The 20,162-nt window shown below is 42.8% G+C and overlaps 1 protein-coding gene across 1 annotated transcript; it reads left to right on the top strand.

Annotated features, from left to right (window-relative positions):
• Window positions 1–653: 653 nt before the first annotated feature.
• dhrs11a (dehydrogenase/reductase (SDR family) member 11a) lies at window positions 654–20,133 on the top strand. The gene is made up of 7 exons (XM_037120700.1): window positions 654–1,149; window positions 16,738–16,947; window positions 17,814–17,908; window positions 18,220–18,349; window positions 18,775–18,867; window positions 18,953–19,018; window positions 19,147–20,133. Exons 1-7 carry the CDS (start codon window positions 1,018–1,020, stop codon window positions 19,186–19,188), a joined length of 768 nt encoding a protein of 255 aa, XP_036976595.1. The 5' UTR covers window positions 654–1,017; the 3' UTR covers window positions 19,189–20,133.
• Window positions 20,134–20,162: the final 29 nt, after the last annotated feature.

The raw sequence follows: 20,162 nt of genomic DNA, 5'->3' as shown, positions 1-20,162 counted from the left end.
AATAAACAACCTGACCTCAAAACACAACACAATTTCATATTATTACATTTGTTTCTATTTGCAAGGACCTTTTAAGTAGGTGCCTTTAAGCCTCAAATGATGTGTAAACTTTATTCCCTTCTGACAACAGCTTGTTTGTTCAATTGTAGAAATGCATCAACTCAACATATTGGAGTTTGTATTATTATCTTATTAATAGTGCTAGCGTTAAGTGTTCCTTTTCAAAATCTACATAGAGCACCTTTAAATTCAGCAAGTCTGTGGAGATAATGCTACCTTCACTTGTATCGGAAGTGTAAACGTTCTCAGTAGAACTACCTGTCAAAGCCTTCGATTCAGGTAAATGTATAATATGCCATCTTGAGTGTTATCTTCATTATATGTGCAGCTTAAATGTTACTGATATATGTTTCTGTTTTATCCCTTGATTGTTGTTACATATTTTTGTTTCAAAGAAAAAAAACGTTTGTGTCGTATTTATGTTGGACAAACTGTAGTATTTCAGTAAAGCTTGAGTTGCATGATCAAAACTTTATTACAACTTAAACAACATTAACATTCAGGTTTACATCATTATTTGAATAAGTTCCCCATGTGCTTCCACAACTTCCTAAAGGTTTTTATTACGTGAGTCACTTGAAGGCAACATGCGAAGCACAATTTTGTGGTTCTCGTTGTCTCCAGCAGGCGGCGGTAGATCGCCGAACAGAGAGAGCGCTCCAGGCCCCTGGGCTCAAAAAGAAAGTGGGAGGTGATGTGAACCAAACATTTACACACGCCAGGGCTCCTCATATTTCATCCAGAGGAGCGCATGGATCCGGGCTTTAGGCACACTGCCCGCCGCTGTCCTGGATGCTGCACAGATTGAGACCGGAGGCTGCCGCATCCCTCAGTTTGAACGTATCTCAGATCACACTGATTGCTGCGAGTGTGACAGCTTGAACTAAGCCGACAGAGATAGCGCACGGGAGCGGTTGTTTCGCGTACAGTGCCGGTGGTGAGACAGCACGGGGGGAGATGGAGCGGTGGAAAGGCAGAGTGGCCCTGGTGACCGGAGCCTCAGTGGGGATTGGAGCGGCTGTAGCCCGGGCACTGGTCCAGCAAGGCATGAGGGTTGTCGGCTGCGCCAGGAGTGTCGACAAAATAGAGGTGGGCAGTTTAATTTATTACAACATGACAGCCGTGGGAGAAGCGGGTCCGACTCGCAGCGGAGGCTAGCTCTGTCAGAGCAACAACAAACTAGCTAACTTACGTTAACTCGCTAGCTAACATTAGCTTTACAACTTCAGCTAGAAACCGTTAGCCTCAACGTTGACGCTTCGTGAGACACTGTTAAATGAAGGTTACGCGGCTTTGTTGGTTGAAAAGTCCGGCAGGATTTTACACCAGGTAACCAATTTAATTAAAGAGGAGGCACCCCGTTAACCTTAGTAGTAACAGGACCACACAATTTACTAATATCAACCCGCAGTCAAGGAACAGTGGCTTCAAAAAATGTGTTGCATAATCAAAAAGGTAAATCTCGACCAGCTATTGCCACCAATGCCCCACATGAATAACGGGGACATTGTATCACCTGGCGCTCAACTCCTCACTGACAAAGTATCTGATGGTACACACAGTACCACCCACCAGATGACGCGAACACGATGCACCTTAAAACCAGCGCCCCCTCTGCCACCGCACACCCCTAATCTGCAATCATCTCTGTTATTAATCCTTGCTGGAAAATCCACTTCCTTTCTGACTGACCTTCTTCTGCTGGGGTCAGAGGTCAGTAGCGGCAGATCACCAGTTGACAGAGCTGGCAGGGGCTCAGCGCGCCCTGCCAAGTGAGCGACACCTTCAGCAAGGGATATCCCCGCTGACAGCTGATGATTGCGTGGGACGATTTCTCGTGGGGGTCACCCCCTTATGCTCCTCCTGCCGCTGGTGTTACAGTAATGAACGGTCTGCCCGGGTAGAGTCGAGTTACCTTACCCCAGTTTCCAAAGAGGTATGCTCGCGGCTCTCTCAGGAGGGATCAGGGGCGTCTCGTCCCTTGTGGAGGACGCTTTGAATCAAGTGTTGCCTCGTGTGTGTGTGTGTGTGTGTGTGTGTGTGTGTGTGTGTGTGTGTGTGTGTGTGTGTGTGTGTGTGTAAGAATGTATTTCCCGTATCACATGACAGGCTCTTTTAATCGTCTGTCAAACAGGTTCACCAGAAACAGATCCTGATGAATAGGATCTTGAATAGAATTTTAACCTCGAATGTATTTTATATAAGCGATTTAAAGACATGCTCATCAACGCTTGATCTCATTTCTCCCTCCCATACTTGATGCAGCGTTATTAATTTCTGCTGCGATTTTGGGACATTACGTGATCCGATACACTTGACATGTTCTTTTTTTTTAGGTCAGTGCTCACGCCCGCCGTGACAATATAAGACGAGTCCAATCATTATTTAAGTCCCGCTCCCATCCAGACTATGAAAGTAATTGCTGTCAGCGGTGATTACGCTCGACCTGCGTGCGCATTTGTGTCTGTAATTAAAGCAATTAATGAATGAACTAATTGCCGAGGTGAAGTGCAGCGGTCGCAGCTCTGCTTGCGTGACACACTGTCTGACACACACACACACTTAGGTGGAGTATTGCACTGTGAGGCAGGACACAAGCGGGCAGGTGCCAGCGGCCCCTCCCCGCCTGCTCTTGTCTAACCATAAGCCATAAGGCACTGCACCTTGCTTATCTCGTCAGCCAATAATTAAGCCTGGCTCTGTCTCCTTACCAGCACTTGTCCTAGCTTCCAGTGCTGCTCTGCACAAGGCCTGGTACGCCCACATGCAGCCACCTTTTGACAGTGATGTTTTTTCTTTCTTTAAGCAGAGGGCTGCGGTTTAAATCGCCTGTGGTTGTCAACAACACTGAATATTTAGGTTTTGTACTCGTATTCGCACATCCAGGCTGAACAATTAATCAGAATTCTGTCGAAACTGCAATAGGACCTACTGCAGTTGTCAAATCGCAAAAGACTGTTTTAGATTAAATGTTGTCGTGCTGCAGAGAAGTCTTTACCTACATATTATGTTCTACAGGCTCAGCGAAAACTCTCCGTCGGGTAGAATACAGAGCCTCACAGACATGTAAGGATAATGTAATAATTTGTGGCTATTCGCATATATTCATCATTTTATTGGCAATATGTGAGTGGATTGTAACTTGTTCAAGTTGTTGCCCCTTGTTGTAATTCCCGCGCCAGTCCAAAGGATGTGACTTTATACACGATGTCAGTGCCTCACTCTGACCTGCTAACTGAGAGCAGCAGTAGCCAGCGTTAGTTTAGAAACGGAGTCCACTGACATGAACTAACAGCCGACTTCCAGCACAGCACAGAAGTTCCACAGAGCCCCTCGAATAGATTTAATCTCGTGCTTTTAGACCACAGTCCATTATAGCTAATCTAATAAGTATGAAGCTTTATTAAATCAATATGTATCCTTTCACCAAATTGGGAGAGTGGTTTGCTGAAGACTTGATGAAAAGGGTCGTCAGTGCAGTGCCGTGTTACATCGGAGTTCATATCTAGTACTATCCAAGTATCAAGATGTTGACGCGATTTATAAAGGGCCGTTTTTGATTATTATTTTCATAATCGATTAATCAGCCAATTATATGCACGATATATCGATTAATTATGTCAATGTAAAAAAACAGTAAAAAGAAATGCTCATTACACTTTTCACATCTAAGTTAGGACTTTTATGAGCTTCTTTTGACTAACTAAGATCTAAAACCCAAAGACTCTTCATTTACTTATATAAATGACAAAGGAAAGCAGTAAATTCTTGCATCTAACAAGCTGGAACCAACAGATGTTTGACATTTTTGCATGAACAATGACGGAATCAAACAATTGTATAACAAAATAGTTTACATTTGATCAAGGAATTGATTATTCGACCGATGCTGCAGCTGCAGGGTTTGTAAGTTCCTCATCTCGCTTTGGCTTTTTTCCCACCAAGAGGCCTTACAGTGCACCAGACAGTACGGTGTCTGTTACATCCGTTTCTGCTGCTGCACCGTTCAGTGCTTGGCTGTAATATAGTTTGGCTAAGTTTAGTACTTGAGCAACATCAATTTGAGGAACTCAGCTGGCGACGGTGTTAAGAAAGCATGAATTGCAAGCAGTCAAGGTTGACTTTTCTTTCTAGTGATTTAAACAAAAGACAATTCCTGCATATTTCAGTCAGGTCTTGTTTTTGACATGGGGGCAGTTTCCCTACCTTAGCCGCACACATACACCCATGCCCGTACACGCATACAGTGAGTGTAAATTGCGCAATAGATAGCCTCCCTCCATTCATACTCTGGTCACATGGCCCCTCCTGTCAATAGTTAACTGCACCAGCTTGTTTCAGCCCCTGTCTGCAACTTGTGCAAGACTAAAACAAGGTCACAACCTTTCAAACCTTTATGGTACTTTTACATAACAACAGCATTAAAGATTACATTACATTACATTACATTACATTACATTACATTGCAGCCGGGGCAATCTAAGTACTTCTTCATAATGGAAGATTAAACTTGCATGAAACTAAAGCTTTAATATGACTAAGTAAACATTTGTCCTTATTAGAGATGCATATCAGGTTGTCTAGAGCGACAGGTTTCCATCTCTCCCATCTTTTACAGATTTCATCACTTGTACACGACCTTAGAGAGCGGTCTGTGTGAGTTTGAGGACAAAGCCGGTATTGTGCTCCCCCTGCTATGTTAACTGGGTTCTTGCTGTAGTTGGGCCAGAACTGGCATGCTGCTAGTGGGGGATGCAAGTGTCCATCACTAAGCAATTGTTATTGACTTCCCTTTGGTGTTTTATTTCTTTACTCGGGAATTGACGGTCAGTATGTTCCAACAGCACTATTCCCACTCATAGCAGACCAGCTGAAAGAGTTAATGGGAGAAATGTATTCAAATGATGTAGGTATCTGTTTTTCTGTGTACACAAGACATGGAGAGAGCGGAGTGGAGAGTTGTGGCTGCAGCATTGTTTTATTGTCTGTGAGACTGTAGAGTAGTCAGTGGGGGAGCAGCGAGCTGAAAGGAGACGTGTGGTCACCATGGGCTCTGTACAGGAATGGAGAAGACGGGGCCGCGTCCAAGTAGCAGCGACGCAGCTTCTCATTAACTTTTGTGAAACCCCTCCGAGACCAGTGGAAGAAGCTTTTTATTTTGCTGGAAGAAAAATGTCTTCCTAGTGCAAATAATGTAATCTTAGAGGTGACAGAAGCTTTTAAAAGTGGCTTCTGTGGCTTCTGCGGCTTCGGTGCCGTCCTAAAGCGTGCCATGGAGAGCCATATGTACAAGCATTTTCATTACAGCCAAATTCTGAAGAATATCAGTGGTGAGGTCACTATCAGACAAAGGATGAACCTCAGGAAATGGAAAAGAACTGTTCCCTTAAGTCTGAGCTCACTTTTTTTTTCTTTTTTTTTTAAGCTCTCTGAGGCACTGTTGGTATATCTGTTTACCTACCACAATGTGATACTGTAGCAAAAACAGTTATGGGAGTATCACCTCCAGTTGCTGATCAACACAATAATCTCTCATTTAAAATACATTACATAATATTGCATTACATTTGCATAAAATGGAATTAATTGATCTTATTTTCTATTTGCTAAACTTAATTTCACAAATATAACTTGTAATGTAGAAAACCTTTTCCATTTGAATCTCCTAGAACCCTGTTGCCAATATGGATGTAATTAAGTGCATGCCTACACCTTGAAATTATAAGAGAGCCATAAAAAGCATATTATGGTTTTTTTGCATTATCTGAAGGTCGGGACTAGTGCAGAGGAGTTTACTGTCGGTGCTGTTGTGTAGCGGGGAGGAGAGACATAGGTTGAAATGGACTGGGGTCTGTCATATAATCAATCAAATTCAGTGGTCGCCTATGCATCTAATGATTCCTGGAATGTGTAGTTTGTGTCCAATGTATGTGGGCCGATAAGAAACATCGACACCTAATTCTTAACAGCTTGTGTCAAAAAAATCCTCACCCACAAGGATGGGGCCGCAATCTCAGCTATGTCCCTTCACTGGTCAATACAGTTTTATGTCTAAAATCTATATATTTTCTCTGAAAGATTCAAATGTGCTTTTTACAGGGGAAAAAAATCCATCCTTCCCGCCAGTATTCACATTTGTTTTCACCAAGGCTAAATGCAGAAAGTACATCTGCTCCAGGACAATAAATAAACCTATTTGTATTTTTTGAAGTCCATTAAAACTTTGATAAGGTGGAGCTGACATTTGCTGGGTGCTTTGAGGGTGCCCACAAAAGAGGCATCTGTCACAACACAGAGCTTCGGCTGCTGCAGTTTTGGATCAGATAATTTTAGAAAACATAATTTGAGGGTTTTAGTGCTAAACAGATTTGAGGTTGGCATACAAAGAGCCTGTGTTTGCAAGAGATTGGGAAGAGATTCTGCATTTAAAAACGTCCAAAGAAGATAATCTATGTCTTTGTTATTGTGCTCTGCAATAGAGAAAAACAGTCTGGGATAAGAAAACTCGAATCAGGCGCATAATGATGGATGACTGTTTGTTTTTAAGCATAAATGCTGATGGTCTTTTGAGATTTAGACATTTGAGTATTGCTTACGTTCAGTTTCTGGCCTTTGTCCGTCTTAAGACTTAAGACTTAAGACTGTCAATATGCTTTTCTCAAGTGGGCTCGACTCAAACAGGCTCCTGAGTGGCTGCCTGTTCGTGCAGCTCTGCACAAAGCGGTAGTCTAAATTAGCCTAAGCATCTTTTATTTGAGTGAGCACATTCTAAATTCGAACTCAAAGCCCTTGGCAGGTGAGCCAGCAGGTTAATTTAAGACCTTGGCTGACCAACTCTGATTCGGCGCCCAATTCTGAAGGAGCTAAAAGGCGCTCAGTCATGCTTCAGGAGCTGAGGTGACACTATAAAAGTCAATCAACGTCTTCTCTGTCTGCAAAAACTGTCGTGTACTCACAACCACCTCCTGTAGGTTGTGTCTGGACAGCCTGACCTGTTATTTCATTGTGAATAGAATCACTTCAGAAAGGATTTGAAGTGGGTCAGGTCAGACAGCTTCACTGTTTGTCTCACACCCTCGGCCTCACTTTGTGCTTCTTTCATTTAATCTGTGTCCTGATTTTTCTGAATGTCTTTCTTCTTCTCTTCGTCCTCGTGTTCGATAATTTTAGTTGTTTGTTTGATGAGCAAAACTGTAGCATAGATGGTCGCTGAAACGTTTCCCAAACCCACTTTAATACTGCAAAGCTCATTTCCTTCTGCACATTCAGTACAATATCTATGAATAGTCCGATCGTTATTTGTTTTAGCGTTGTGCTTTTTGCTGTATCCCTTGTCACCGGCTATGAGTCTAATCAAAGCACTGCTGTCTTCACCTGCACAGTTGTTATTTGATTCCCCGTGTCAATTTTCTCCTGAGCTCATCGAGTTACCTCACAGCTTCTTCAGCTCACAGGCTTTTGTCTTACCCATGCAGAAAGCTTTTCCACTGACTGAACGTTTTCCACTGGACCCGTGAGCTGACAAAGTCTTCTACCGAACTAATAATCCATCATGTTTCCATGGGTTCTGCCCCTAAAGACATTCTCAGCAACACAGCTAATAACAGCATTTTCTCATGTATGAATCCTCTTAAAGCAGTTTGGATTGTTTTGAGGGTACAAGTGACATATGGGTTTGCAGATGCACATCATGAAATGCGGGGATTTTTTGCTGATAAAAATCGGTATGTTTTTTTTCTCTGTAATGATCACAGGAGTACAACATTACCAACATCAGTACATTTCATGCTTGAAATTAGTTTTACAACTTACCTCCATCTATTCCAAAATCATGCACATAGCGCACAAAGTATAACATAACAGTATAACATTGCATTGAACAATGATATTGTTGATTTTGGGGGCCCTACAAAGTTACTATACCTCGAAAGGTACTATAATTCAGGCAGCCCTCAATAGGGGTTAATCAATAGCCAAGCCACCACACCTGTACTCATAGTTAAATCTACTAACGTCTATTTTTCAATAACAAGATTTTATCCCCCAAACAGAAATCAACCCACACTCACACTCCCATTGGAGAGTGCCATTGCCAAGAGGTTGTTTATGTGGATGACATTGGTACTTTGGTAGGCAGTGCATGTCAAGTGGCCTTCACATGAATCTCAGGAGCCAAGGTTTCCCAGGAGAACGTTGCATTAAATAGATGACTGTCAGCCATTGACGATCGACGATGGCCCAACCCTTGTAGAAACAGCCAGTATGGTATACCGATCAGCCACAACGTTAAAAGAACAAACAGTTGCAATGGTAACATTGATCATCTCGTTACCATGCAATGCCCTGCTGGGGATCCTTGGGTCCTGGCATTCATGGTGATGCCACTTAACATGCACCACCCACCCAAACACTGTTGTAGACAACGTTCACCCCCTCCTGGCAACAGAACTCCCCAGTGGCTGTAGCTAACAATGTACACTGCCACAAAGCAAGGCTTTGACGTGGCCTCCAAATCCCCCAGATCCAATCAAGCATCTGCAGGGTGTGCCGGAACAAGTACAGTTCATGGAGACCCCACCTCGCAACCCACAGGACTTAAAGGATTCGCCACCAATGCCCTAGACACCACAGGATACCTCCAGAATTCCTGTGTTCATGATTCAACGGGTCAAAGCCAAGTCCGATCCAAAGTGGCCCCCTCAGCTCCCATGGATCAGGCTTGTTTCAGCATGTCCTATTGATACTCAGTCAGACTGGGATCCGGGAAATTTGGGGGCTAGGTTGAAGGTTTGAGTTCTTTGTTGTGTTCCTCGGGTCATTCAAGTTTTTGTGGTGTGTCAGGCGCATTGTCCAGCGGGGGAGGGGTTACAGTCATCAGTGAATGCCGTTGCCATGAGTGGGTGTCGTTGGTCAGCAATGGCGTTTGTCAAGTGGCATCCACATGAACGCTAGGAGCCAAGGTCTCCCAGCACAACACTGCATTGTAATGAGATGATAAGTGTTATTTACCTCACCTGTCAGTTCTTTTAATGTTGTGACTGAGACATGGTTAAAGAGCAGCCCTACTAAAATCCCTGAGATATATTGTACCCACTATTTGTCCGAATCTCACTAGAGGAGACTATCGTTTTACTACTATACCGTAATACAACTCATGTTACTGCATATTAATGAAAATTCAGTTACATTTCTTAATGGCGTGTAAATTATTTAACGCTCTTATGTCAGGAGTGTTTTTAAATGACTTAATATGCACTCGCCAGGGTCTCTTGCAGTTAACAGTCTGATCGGTCTAGACAGCTCAGTGACCCCTATGATCTGTTCTCCCTGCACCACCACTGTGCTGTCCTCTCTGTGCTTATCATTTTTCAAGGTGTAAGGTTTACTGGCATCGACATTCCCTCCCCGGGCCTCCTGCTATGATAGGTGGGGCGCTTCCTGTCCTGTCCTGTCCTGTCGAAGACTTTGCTGGAAAGCTCTTCATCGGCTGCGCAGCCTGAGAGATTGTGTGTGCGATTTGTACGTGCAATAGAGGAAGACATCATTTAAACGTTAAGTGCAACTGCGGGAGCACGCCAGTACTTGTAATTGAATGTACATTTGCAGCAGAGAGCGAAAGAAAGCACTTTGAAAGGGCTTTTATGAAATTCCAACACAGCAACACCGACAACCAGTTCACCAAGTTCAGTAATTCTAAAAATGGGTGGGGGGGGGGGGGGTGCAAATTGGATTGTTTTCGCTTCGACAATGGCCAAATTGGATTTGCTGCTGGGTGTTTGTTTGATATTGGAAACATTTTATGGCTACTTCAAGCTCACACGCTGAATAGACCAAGCCAAGTTTGGCCCAGTTTGAAAGGTTTTCATTTTGGAGCGCGTCAGATCAACAGCGTCTCCATGAGACCCCTCTGTGTCTGTTTCTGTTGTCTGCCCTGAGTTCCAGTTATCATAAACTTAGCATGCATAATGATGTGGCTCAGCATCAGGGTCGCCCTCAGGCCTCTGGTGAGAGCAAAGTTGCCACACCGATGGCCTGCATCAGGTGCAGGAATAACCCGTCACATGAGATGGAGGAGCCACGTGAGGCATTCTGCTTTTCTTGAAAGAAGCTTCACCCCTGAGCGTGTTTCAACTACAAACAAGAGAACCGGAGAGCCATTTTGTATCATATGATGCCCATGTGAATACGTGACTAAAGGCTGCTCTCTCTGTAATAAATCTGGCACTGAAGCATTGCTGACAGAAATACCATCCTCAAACTTGTTTTCTGTCTTATTTACAATAAAGATCTGCAGCCGCCTTTTCCTTTTTTATCACTTTGTTTAGGAAAATAAAATGCCACCACACTGGTTGCACCAGTTTGTTACACAACACCTGGCCGCCTGCTCCGTCTTCAGTCTATCAGGGTTATAAAAGCCTTTTTCAAACCAAACACCAGCTGTCACACACTTGTGATCACAGAAAATGTTTTTTAATTGACTCATCAACAGACATCATGTTTAGATTAAAAGCGATTTACTCCCCGGGCTAACATTCAGAGTGCTGCTAGATTATTCCTTGATTGGAACTCCTGAGAAAAAACATATTTAATTTTTTGTTATCTCCTCATCTTGATGAGACTCTCCTGATGGAAGTGCTGTAAAACCACCGTGTTCAACCTTTAGCCCTTTTGGCTTGCAGTATTTCAGTGTGTGCAGAAGAGCTAATCGCACAACCGCCCCCTCTAGCCTGCTTCAATCCTGTTATACAGCCTACTGTCACCTTTGACCCCAGACACTCGGTGTGATTGTGCTCAGGCTAAACTTGAGAGAGTCAACTATTCTGTGAAATAAAAACAGTTTAGTTGGATTTAGTTTTGTTTTCCAAAAGGACATTAAAGAAGAACTGCACTTCAGTTCTTTTCTTCTTTTCCTCGTATCTCTGAACACAGATTTGGCTCTCTGTCTCATGGCTTCAGGAGGAAGTATTGCCTACATTTCAGTCATTACACTTTTGAGGATAATAGCACTAAATTAGTCTTACAGTATTTTGATTCATCTGTCGGGTGGTTTTTCCGTGAGACGGTGCGTGCCCGACCTAGCCCGCGCTGCCTTCTCTTGCCTTCCTATAAAGGAGGACGTGCTGACATCGGAGTGCATTTTGATCCTCTGTAATGCAATTTGCTTCAGGTTTTGTTTTGTTCTCACTCTCCTTCTGGTTCACCTCCTGGCTGCCAAGCCTCCCTCCCTCTCCTCCTCCCTCCTTCTGCACACTTTTTATGATCACTGGACAACAGCCTCGGTAATGAGGACGAAAATGCAGTATGACAGGCAAAATTGTTCTGTGTGTCACAGGTATTTAAGAGACGGGGCAGAGAGGATCAAGAGGGGAAGAGTTGGTAGCTGCGTTTACATCTTTTGATTTTTTTTTTTTTTTTTTTTTTTCTTCAAGCCGCCTACCAGTCTTTTCATAGAATAAGAGGAGACACGGCGGGCTATAACACAATCCCTCTTTTGTCTGGGCGACCTGAGACAAATCTAATTTCTCAGCTCTTTCTGCTCATAGCTGCTACCTTGTCCTATTGATCTGGCTCACCACTTAAAGCTTGTCTGCCTTTAGCACTTCGGCATCTTTTTTTTATTTTTATCCCTTTCCTGTTCTCTAGCGAGTTGTTTTTTCGCCGGTCCATTTACACCAGTTCCATGTGAACGGGTAAATGATTGATGAACATGGCGAGGGACAATGATGTCCCGCCATTGTAGACCTTATATAACAGCCCCCTGCAGGGGTTACAGGCCATGAATGTGCCTATGTAGTCATGTACACATGTGCCATAGAGTGCTGCGTGGGTGTATGTACACCCTCTGTCTACACATTACATGTAAAGGGTTTATGACCTGTGGTGACGTTATTTGTCTATTGAATTTTAAGATATTTTTATCTTTCAGTATTGCTCTTATCAAGACTGTGTGGGTAATGGCAAACAATGATTTTATTTGAGCTACAGAGCTCTTAATGTGTGTGCACTCTTCCATAACCGCACAAGAACATTTACCGTATGAAAGGAAGTGATAACACAGAAGATATGAAAATAGGTTTGTACATGTAAAACATTTTTCGATTTTGTAAATATTGTCCAGAGTAAAACAAACGGTGCGGAAACTTGATTAGAACATCAAGCTGTTCAGAAGAGAGAAGGAAAATAATATAACTATTTAAAGGAGACCTATGCTTAGGTTCATGTTTCATTTAAGGTTACCAACATGCTTTTGGTTCACTGGATTCGGAAGCTGCATTTGATTAATTTCACTACACCTTCCCCTCAAACATATTGGGCGAGATGCGTTCAGTGGTTTACTCTTGTTTTTCATCAGTCTCTTCGAAGGTGTACTGCCAAACATGCTTAAACCTGCAGATACCCACTTTCAGTTTGGATTGTGATGAATGAATCATGTGAACAGTGCATTTGCCAACTATGTCAGTGCATCATTGTCTGTGTTAGGCCCGGTTGCTTATTTTGTCGGACACTGCCTTTGCATGTAGGTGTGGCCAGTATAAGGGCTGGTACTGGCCATGGCGGGACAGCTGGTGCCAAGACTCACCCACACACGCAAACACACACATCAAGATTCACAGCCTGTGACTTCCTGTTGTTGGACCATGATCACAGCCTTTTTGCTCTGCTGCTAGCACTTAAACCTCAATAACTCAACTAACTCTCTCCCTCTAACAGAAGACGTTAACCTCCTTTCTATATAAATAAGGGCCTCTCCACCAATCTGTCTGCTGGTTCCTTCCTGCCTCAGACCCTGTATCCCCAGGGATTCAGGCGAGTGTGATGTAAAGAGGTATGGTCTGAATTCACATTTGATGCAATGGATGAATGGCAGCGGTCCGTATGCACAGGCAAGAGTTTTACAGACCAGACAGGTTTTCAGTGTTTTAGCATTTTGACAGCTTTATTTCAGTAATGCCTTCTCCCTGGATAATCCCAGTTAAAGAGCTTAGAGGAAGAGCAGGGAAATCTGCACACTCCAAGTGTGAGATAGGGTGCATTCACTCTATTACACGTTTTGTTAGAAAAAACCAAAATGATCCCTCAATCCAATTTCATCCTGATTATCTAAAGCAGGCTTCACAAGTATACTTGGTTTCTTTTTCCTTAAGGAGCGAATCCAGTGTCTGCCAGGATCAGCAGATATACGCATCAGCAGATGTGGCGCTTATGTCCAGGTGTCAGGCATTGAACAGACAATCTCACAACATGGTCACATTGATCGACACCACTACATGTAGCGATTACCAACTTTCAGCTGCTGCTTTCTTCATTTATTTTCTCCCTATGAAACCTTAGATCGGGCTGCCTCTGCTCTGAGTTTGGTTACATCAACCGTCTTGCAGACTCTTGCCTGGGTGGATATTATCAGTTTTGGTTTGAACTGCATGCCAAGTGTTATCTGGTACTAATTGTGACTTGCCATATTACTCAGAATGCTTTCTGGCGTGAACGTGGGTGTTGACTGTCCCCATCAAATGTGTTTCTAGGGCGTGGCGTATAAAACCTATCAGTGCCTGTGTCTCTGTGTGGTTGTTGATCTCTAAGGGGGCCTGAGGGTTAAGTCGGCATCAGCTTGCAAAGAAGCATGTCTGTGTAGCCAGAGTGCGCATTCCTTTTTTTTTTGTTTCTACTTTTTTCTGCTTTCAAGTCTATTTCTACTGATCAGCACCTCACCCCAGCCCTTGATGTGCATTATTTCTTGTTGCACACCCACAACATGTCACATGGCCGCTTTAAAGGTTTGTAACTCTGCCAGTGCTTTTATGGATTTGTTATTGCACGGTCGGACAACAGTAAATAAATCTGGATATAAACCCTTGCAGTTTCCTTTTGTGTGACTGACGCCAAAACAAACATTTACAGTTGATTGTCTATCAGCTCTTGTTAACGAAGAGTATTTTTGCAGGTTTTAGGGAGTATGTGGAAAGCTTAACTAAAACACGTATACTATACAAAAAATAATAATTGTGATTGTAAATTTACAATAGATAGTAACCTGTCTGTCAGGGTCAGTCTAAGTAGTTAATAGTTAAAGTTGAAGTAGTAAGCCAGCCATAACGTAGCTGCCTTTGAAATATCTGTTTGCAACTTCCTGTTTACCTCTGAGAAAATATCCGACACATTGACTCATCATCACTTTTAAGGTCATAAGGTCAGTTTTTCCTTTCCTTTCCAAACATTTGATACTTTTGGCTGCTTACGCCGGCAGAGTGTTAGACAGTGCTGTGCATCATCTCCGTCTGCCACCAGCCCCGCCCTTACCACCCACGCCCCCTCCAGTCTGACTGGCACCCAGAGCGAGACATCAGGTGACTGGTGCAGCTGTGCCTTGCAGGAGGATCTGTGTCAGTTTGCATCAGAGCCCACAGTGGTGGACAGCCAGCTGACCTGGTTGGAGTATAGCCTGCTCCGCTTGCAGCAGGCTCAGCCCAGCTGTATCCCGAAGCAAGCAGCATCCCCTCAGTGCAAAGCCGGCTCTCTCTCATAAAGGGTCATGATTTGGATTTCATTAGAAAAGTGCAATTTGGACTTGAGAGAGTGACTTCTGGAGAACGCTCAATGCTCAAAAAACTGATGCTGAAGTACATATCTAGCTTTAAAAAAGTTGAAGAATATCAATAATGTATCAAAGATGCAGAATATTTTGAGGCCTGTTGGAAAGTTTTTAGTTATATTTGAATGTAGAAGCAGCTGAAGGAGTATAGATAATTGGAAAATAGGAAGGAAAGCCTCGACATTATGCACTGGACTGAAAATTTGCATAAATGTCAGTGTAAGAATGCGCAGAACATGGAGTTTAAATTGAGTGTTTGGCCTGTGTGTGTGTGTGTGTGTGTGTGTGTGATAAACTGTACTAATTAGTAAATCTATAACTGCTGTGTTTCCCCAGCTGTAATCAAAGCTCGCCGTGGTGATGGTTAATGTTGTTTAACTCCTGGCTCAGAGCGTTTATCTCATAAAGGTTTTAGCTGAGATGAGCCTCTCATTTCCTGGCTTCTAGCTCAAAGAAGAAGAAACTCATACTGCCTAAATGATGGTATCTTTAGAGATGGGACACCCTGCTGAGCACACTGTATGAAATTTGTGTGTAGTGTCAAAAATGTAAGCGCTGTCGGGGTTAAGGAAAGCCTCTGTCTCAGTTTCTGAAGTTTTTTGCTCTCAGGTAATATGAGGTTCAGTGTGGCAGTGTGATTTATGCTTCTGTCCCTTGGAGGCTCATGGAGCCAAAATTGTAAGTCTGTTTGTTTCTGTTACTTTCCTGTGACTGGCACAAAATGTCCCATATTTTTTTTGTATTGAGTGGAAGTTGGTGAAGGGGAGCGCAAGTTGAGGCAAATTTTTCTGAAGATTTTGACGTACCTCCCCCACTACAGCTCTGAACAATCCACCCCACGCAGCTAGTGTGAAAATCTATAGAAGCAGTGCTCGGTGCAGCTATTTTGCTTGCGTATGGGCCCAAACATCTGTAAAGTGCAGCTACACATTTTTCTTGGTTGCAGCTGATATTTAGCATTAATTTGCAACTTTCTAATTATGAAGTACTCTAGCGCTGCAGAGCTGTCCTGGCCGACATGTCTTGCTTTCTAGATTTAAGAAAACATGTCTCTTTGGTACAGACCCCAGCAAAATGTCACATCATCATGATTTAAATAGTTTTTTTCAATTAAAATGAAAATCGTGTTACTAGTATAATTGTTTTCATCGTATCGTACAGTCGTAATTTAATTTATTATTCGGTGCTGGTCCACCTAAATGATAAAGTTGGGTGCACCATTGCCATTGGCTAAAATGTTGCTCCAGAGCTCTGAGAAGTGCTGAAAATTACATGAAAGATAAAACTGTAATTGTGTATGAAGTATGGACGAGTTGATGTGAGAAAGTGAGTTTCTGTGTGAATGTTCGAATATGTGTGAAGAGGTCAATGATGAGTAGGTCAGAGGGTAAGTTAAGAGGTGAAGCTGAATGCTTTTTGAAAAGTTTTAATGGGGAAAAATCGCTGAAATTAGTTTCTAGCTGAAAGACTGAGTCAGTAAGATTCAAAGTATGGGATTCCTGAGCAATCTGCCCATTATTTTTAATGAGGAAACTTTCCCAGAGCTTTTGATTATTTCTGAAAGTATGGCAGGTATAAAAGAAATGACTAAGTAGCATACCAATCCCAATTGAGCTGATTATTTGATGTATGAATGATGCTTCTATGCTTAAAAAATACGGAAAAAGTCAAGTTGCCAAAGAAAAAGCATCTGACTAACACTGAAGAGTTTGCATGTAGAAAAAGATACTATGAATGCTTCCAGCATTGACACTGATAGATATGCTTTTTTACTATCAGCAAACAGACTGGAGTGGTTTTGGCTCAACTGGTGCTGTCAGGTTACCTCTGGCCCCAACTGATGTGCTGTTGGTTTTACGTTTTCATGTTACTTCTGCTGTCTCTGTGTCTGAGCGGGTAGGGTGTTAAACACGGGCTGCTATCTTAATTATGCTGCTGCTGCATGTTAATCATTTATAGCTCTTGCCTAACCATGTCTCAGTCAGGATAATCAGTTTATAGCCACTTAAAAGCAACCGATTGTGTTTCAGATTGTTTGTTATCCACTGCCAAAGATGTCTGATCGGTGTCTTCGTTGTGTTTTTCAGAAACTGGCAGCAGAGTGTCAGAGTGCAGGCTACAGTGGCACATTGATCCCTTACAAGTGTGACCTGTCCAACGAAGAGGAGATCCTGTCCATGTTTTCTGCCATCAAGACGCTACACAAGGGCGTGGACGTGTGCATCAATAATGCTGGACTGGCCCATAATGAGCCTTTGCTCAGCGGGAAGACAGAGGGCTGGAGGAACATGATCGATGTGGGTGGATCACAGATACGCGGACATAAAACGCTTAGGCTCGAGGCAACTAGAAATAAACTTGGGGCTTTCTGTATTTAGAATATGGACAGTTAGAATCGTCCGCTTAAGTCATTTTGATTTTATGGTCGCTCTGCTCAAACAAGAAACCAAAAGGAGGAAGTGTAATGTTTAACTAGCATGAGTGGAAGTCATATGGGTTAAAGCAGAAATGATTGGATACATAGGTCCCACACATGCACACACACACTACTCCCCCTCCCCTCACAGAGGCTGCTTCAGCTGGCTCTAAGGAGCAGCCCTAGCATAGCAGAGGCCCACTAATGAAAGCCAGCACTATTTCTCTTGTTGGGACATTCTGATTCATTGAGCTCTTGACCACTGAAGACCCCCCGCTCGAACCATCTCTGTCCCCAGACTCCTGCTGCATTCGTAACGTTCGCCCATCTGTTGTCATGGCAGCCCACGTGAATGTGTACAGCAGTGTATTTTTAGCCTGTGTTTAATCTGTACGCTGACCTTGTTTGGTCACTTCCCCCTATCTTGCCACCACATTGGATTTAACCTGCCGTCCGTCAATGTCACTACAGGAGCAGCTTACAGGGCCACAAGCTGGATAGGAGCAGTGGGTTCAGATGGTCCAACACAGTGACCCAGAGAACATCAATCAGCTGAACTGACAGCCTCATAAGATGTTGCAAAAAAAAAAGTTCTGCAAATTATATTCACCTACTAATGCTTTTTTTCGCATAGCATGAATGTAGCTTATTGTTTTCTTTGAATATGGTGCATTAATATAGACTGACAGTAACATCCACTAGCTGATATGTAAGTGGTCTAAGTTGCCGTCTTCCCCTCCCTTGCAGGTAAATGTCTTAGCCTTGTCTATCTGCACCCGGGAGGCGTACAAATCAATGAAGGAGAGGAATGTGGACGACGGCCACATCATCAATATTAACAGGTAAGGTCGAATCTAAGAACAAACGTATTGATTAGTTAAAAAATACCTCAGCCAGTTCGTTGAGGTGGTTTTAATCAGGAATGCTTTAAGTAAAGCTCCACCACGCCCATGTTGGACCTGGAACAACGGGAATGTGTTATTGAATTTATATCAAAATTTTTACTTATGTAATTGCCATTGATATTGAAATATTAGACTTATTAAAATAATTTTGTAGTTCTATTAAATGATTCTGTTACTTGATTAGTGACAAATTCAAATGTTTGGAAGCTGGCTATGTAAATCAATTGACTTGTTTCTACCTCTAACAGTATGGGTGGTCACCGAGTGGTGCCAAGTGCTGATGAGCATTTCTACTGTGCCACTAAATATGCTGTGACTGCTCTGACTGAGGGGATACGGCAGGAGCTTCGAGAAGCGAACACCCACATCAGAGCCACGGTAAGTTTGCTGTCAGCGTCAGTGAGAATGTGCTATAGAGTGCTGCAGGAATGAGCCCTAGAACAGATACAAGTAAACTAACATTAACTTTTTCCTTCTGGTGACTGTATTTACGCTTCAGAAATCATAACAGCTGTGTTCATCTGTTAAGATGACTTTAATACACTAAAAGTTCAAGTAGCATAAACATGTTTTTTTCCACAGAGTTTATATTATGCAGTAATCTAAAATCCAGTTGAAAAATCTGATATGCTTTTTATTGAGGGAAGTAGGCCGATGCTATCTTCTGAAATACATCATCCTTGCACTGTCACATTGGTCACTCCACGTACATTGTTCTCTTATTTCAAAATGAGTTTGTGAAGGCTTGTTTGGTCTGTGTATCAAAACAGGACATACTTCTAATATATTCTCCTCCCCTGCAGTGTATATCTCCTGGAATAGTGGAGACTGAGTTTGCCTTCAGGCACCACAACAGCGATCCGGAGAAAGCAGCTGCAGTGTATGAGAGTATGAAAGTAAGAGCGCGCTTTTGACTGAGAGCTGACAGATATGTTTCACTGATTGGTTGCGTGAATAATACTTCTTTTCTCCACTTTCCAGTGTTTGAAAGCGGAAGACATAGCCAGTGCGGTCACATTTGTCCTCAGTGCCCCTCCTCATGTCCAGGTACTTCTTTTTTTTTTTTTTTTTTTTTAATCTCACCAGCTTTTTTTTTTTTTTTTTTTTTTTTTTTAAGCGTATCAGCCTGCAACGCTGTTTGGTTTCCATATTGATCATTCCTATTGTTTCATCAGATTGGAGACGTGCAGATGAGGCCAGTAGAGCAGGTGTCATAGCAGTGAAAACGGGAAGCTGCAGGAGGAGCGGACAGACGGCAGCCTTGGTGACTCCTTAGCGACCTCTGCTGGGCAAGGGGGGAGGGGGGGAGGGGGTAAAACAAATCAACTACAGCTGTGTTGGATCTACAGGGACGTGGACAAAGAGGGCTGGAGCCTCAAGGAGGCCTGTGCGAGGAAATGAAGGGCGTGGACTTTGTCAACCACTGCGAAAAATACTACTGAATGCAGCGACCTGGTATTTGTGAATTGTTGAGCCCAGTCCTCAATGAGCTGACTCCAAACTACAGTAGGAACAAATAAGGAACAGGAGGGAGTTGCTGCTGTGCTATGTGGTCATCTGCACGACCATCACTTCAGAGGGAAGAGTATGCCATTGATTGCACATGTTCTTTTTTTTTTTCTGTTTTTGTTTTTGTAGGTCATATGACATATCTTTTTGAAAATTAAATGGAAAGAGTAATTGCTGTTTATAAGAATGACTTTTTTTTGTTTTGTTTTTATAAATATTTTAACTTTTGATCATAGTATTGATCTCATACTCACTAACCATAGACAGTACTTTGTCGTACTCACTGTAACTTAACCATCAACGGTTGGTTGTCCATCACACCACTCTTTACTCTTCGTATGTGTTCACAAAGACATTCAGTCACCCGCGTTTGATTCGATCCGTTTTCAACCCATTGTCAGGATTCAGAAAGAAATGCAAACGAACGATACTTTGTCTGTTAAGCACAGAAGTTTCTACAGTCCACCTTTTTGCCTGTGTAATTTCAGTTGTTCTGCACTTTGGATTCTTATATGAGGAGTTACAAGAAGGAAACACTGGCAACTTACGTAGGGGAAGAAACTAACTCCGTGCACATGTATACCCTAGAAATGTCTACCTGTCAGTGGAAATTTCTCCTTAAATGATTCAATAAAAACGATTGCCTACAAGAAGGTTATGGTTTGTGGTATGTTCACAGTAC

Source organism: Acanthopagrus latus, chromosome 13 (genome assembly GCF_904848185.1).
Source record: "Acanthopagrus latus isolate v.2019 chromosome 13, fAcaLat1.1, whole genome shotgun sequence".
Classification (NCBI taxonomy): Eukaryota; Metazoa; Chordata; class Actinopteri; order Spariformes; family Sparidae; genus Acanthopagrus; species Acanthopagrus latus.
This window is presented reverse-complemented; position numbering and strand designations above follow the sequence as displayed.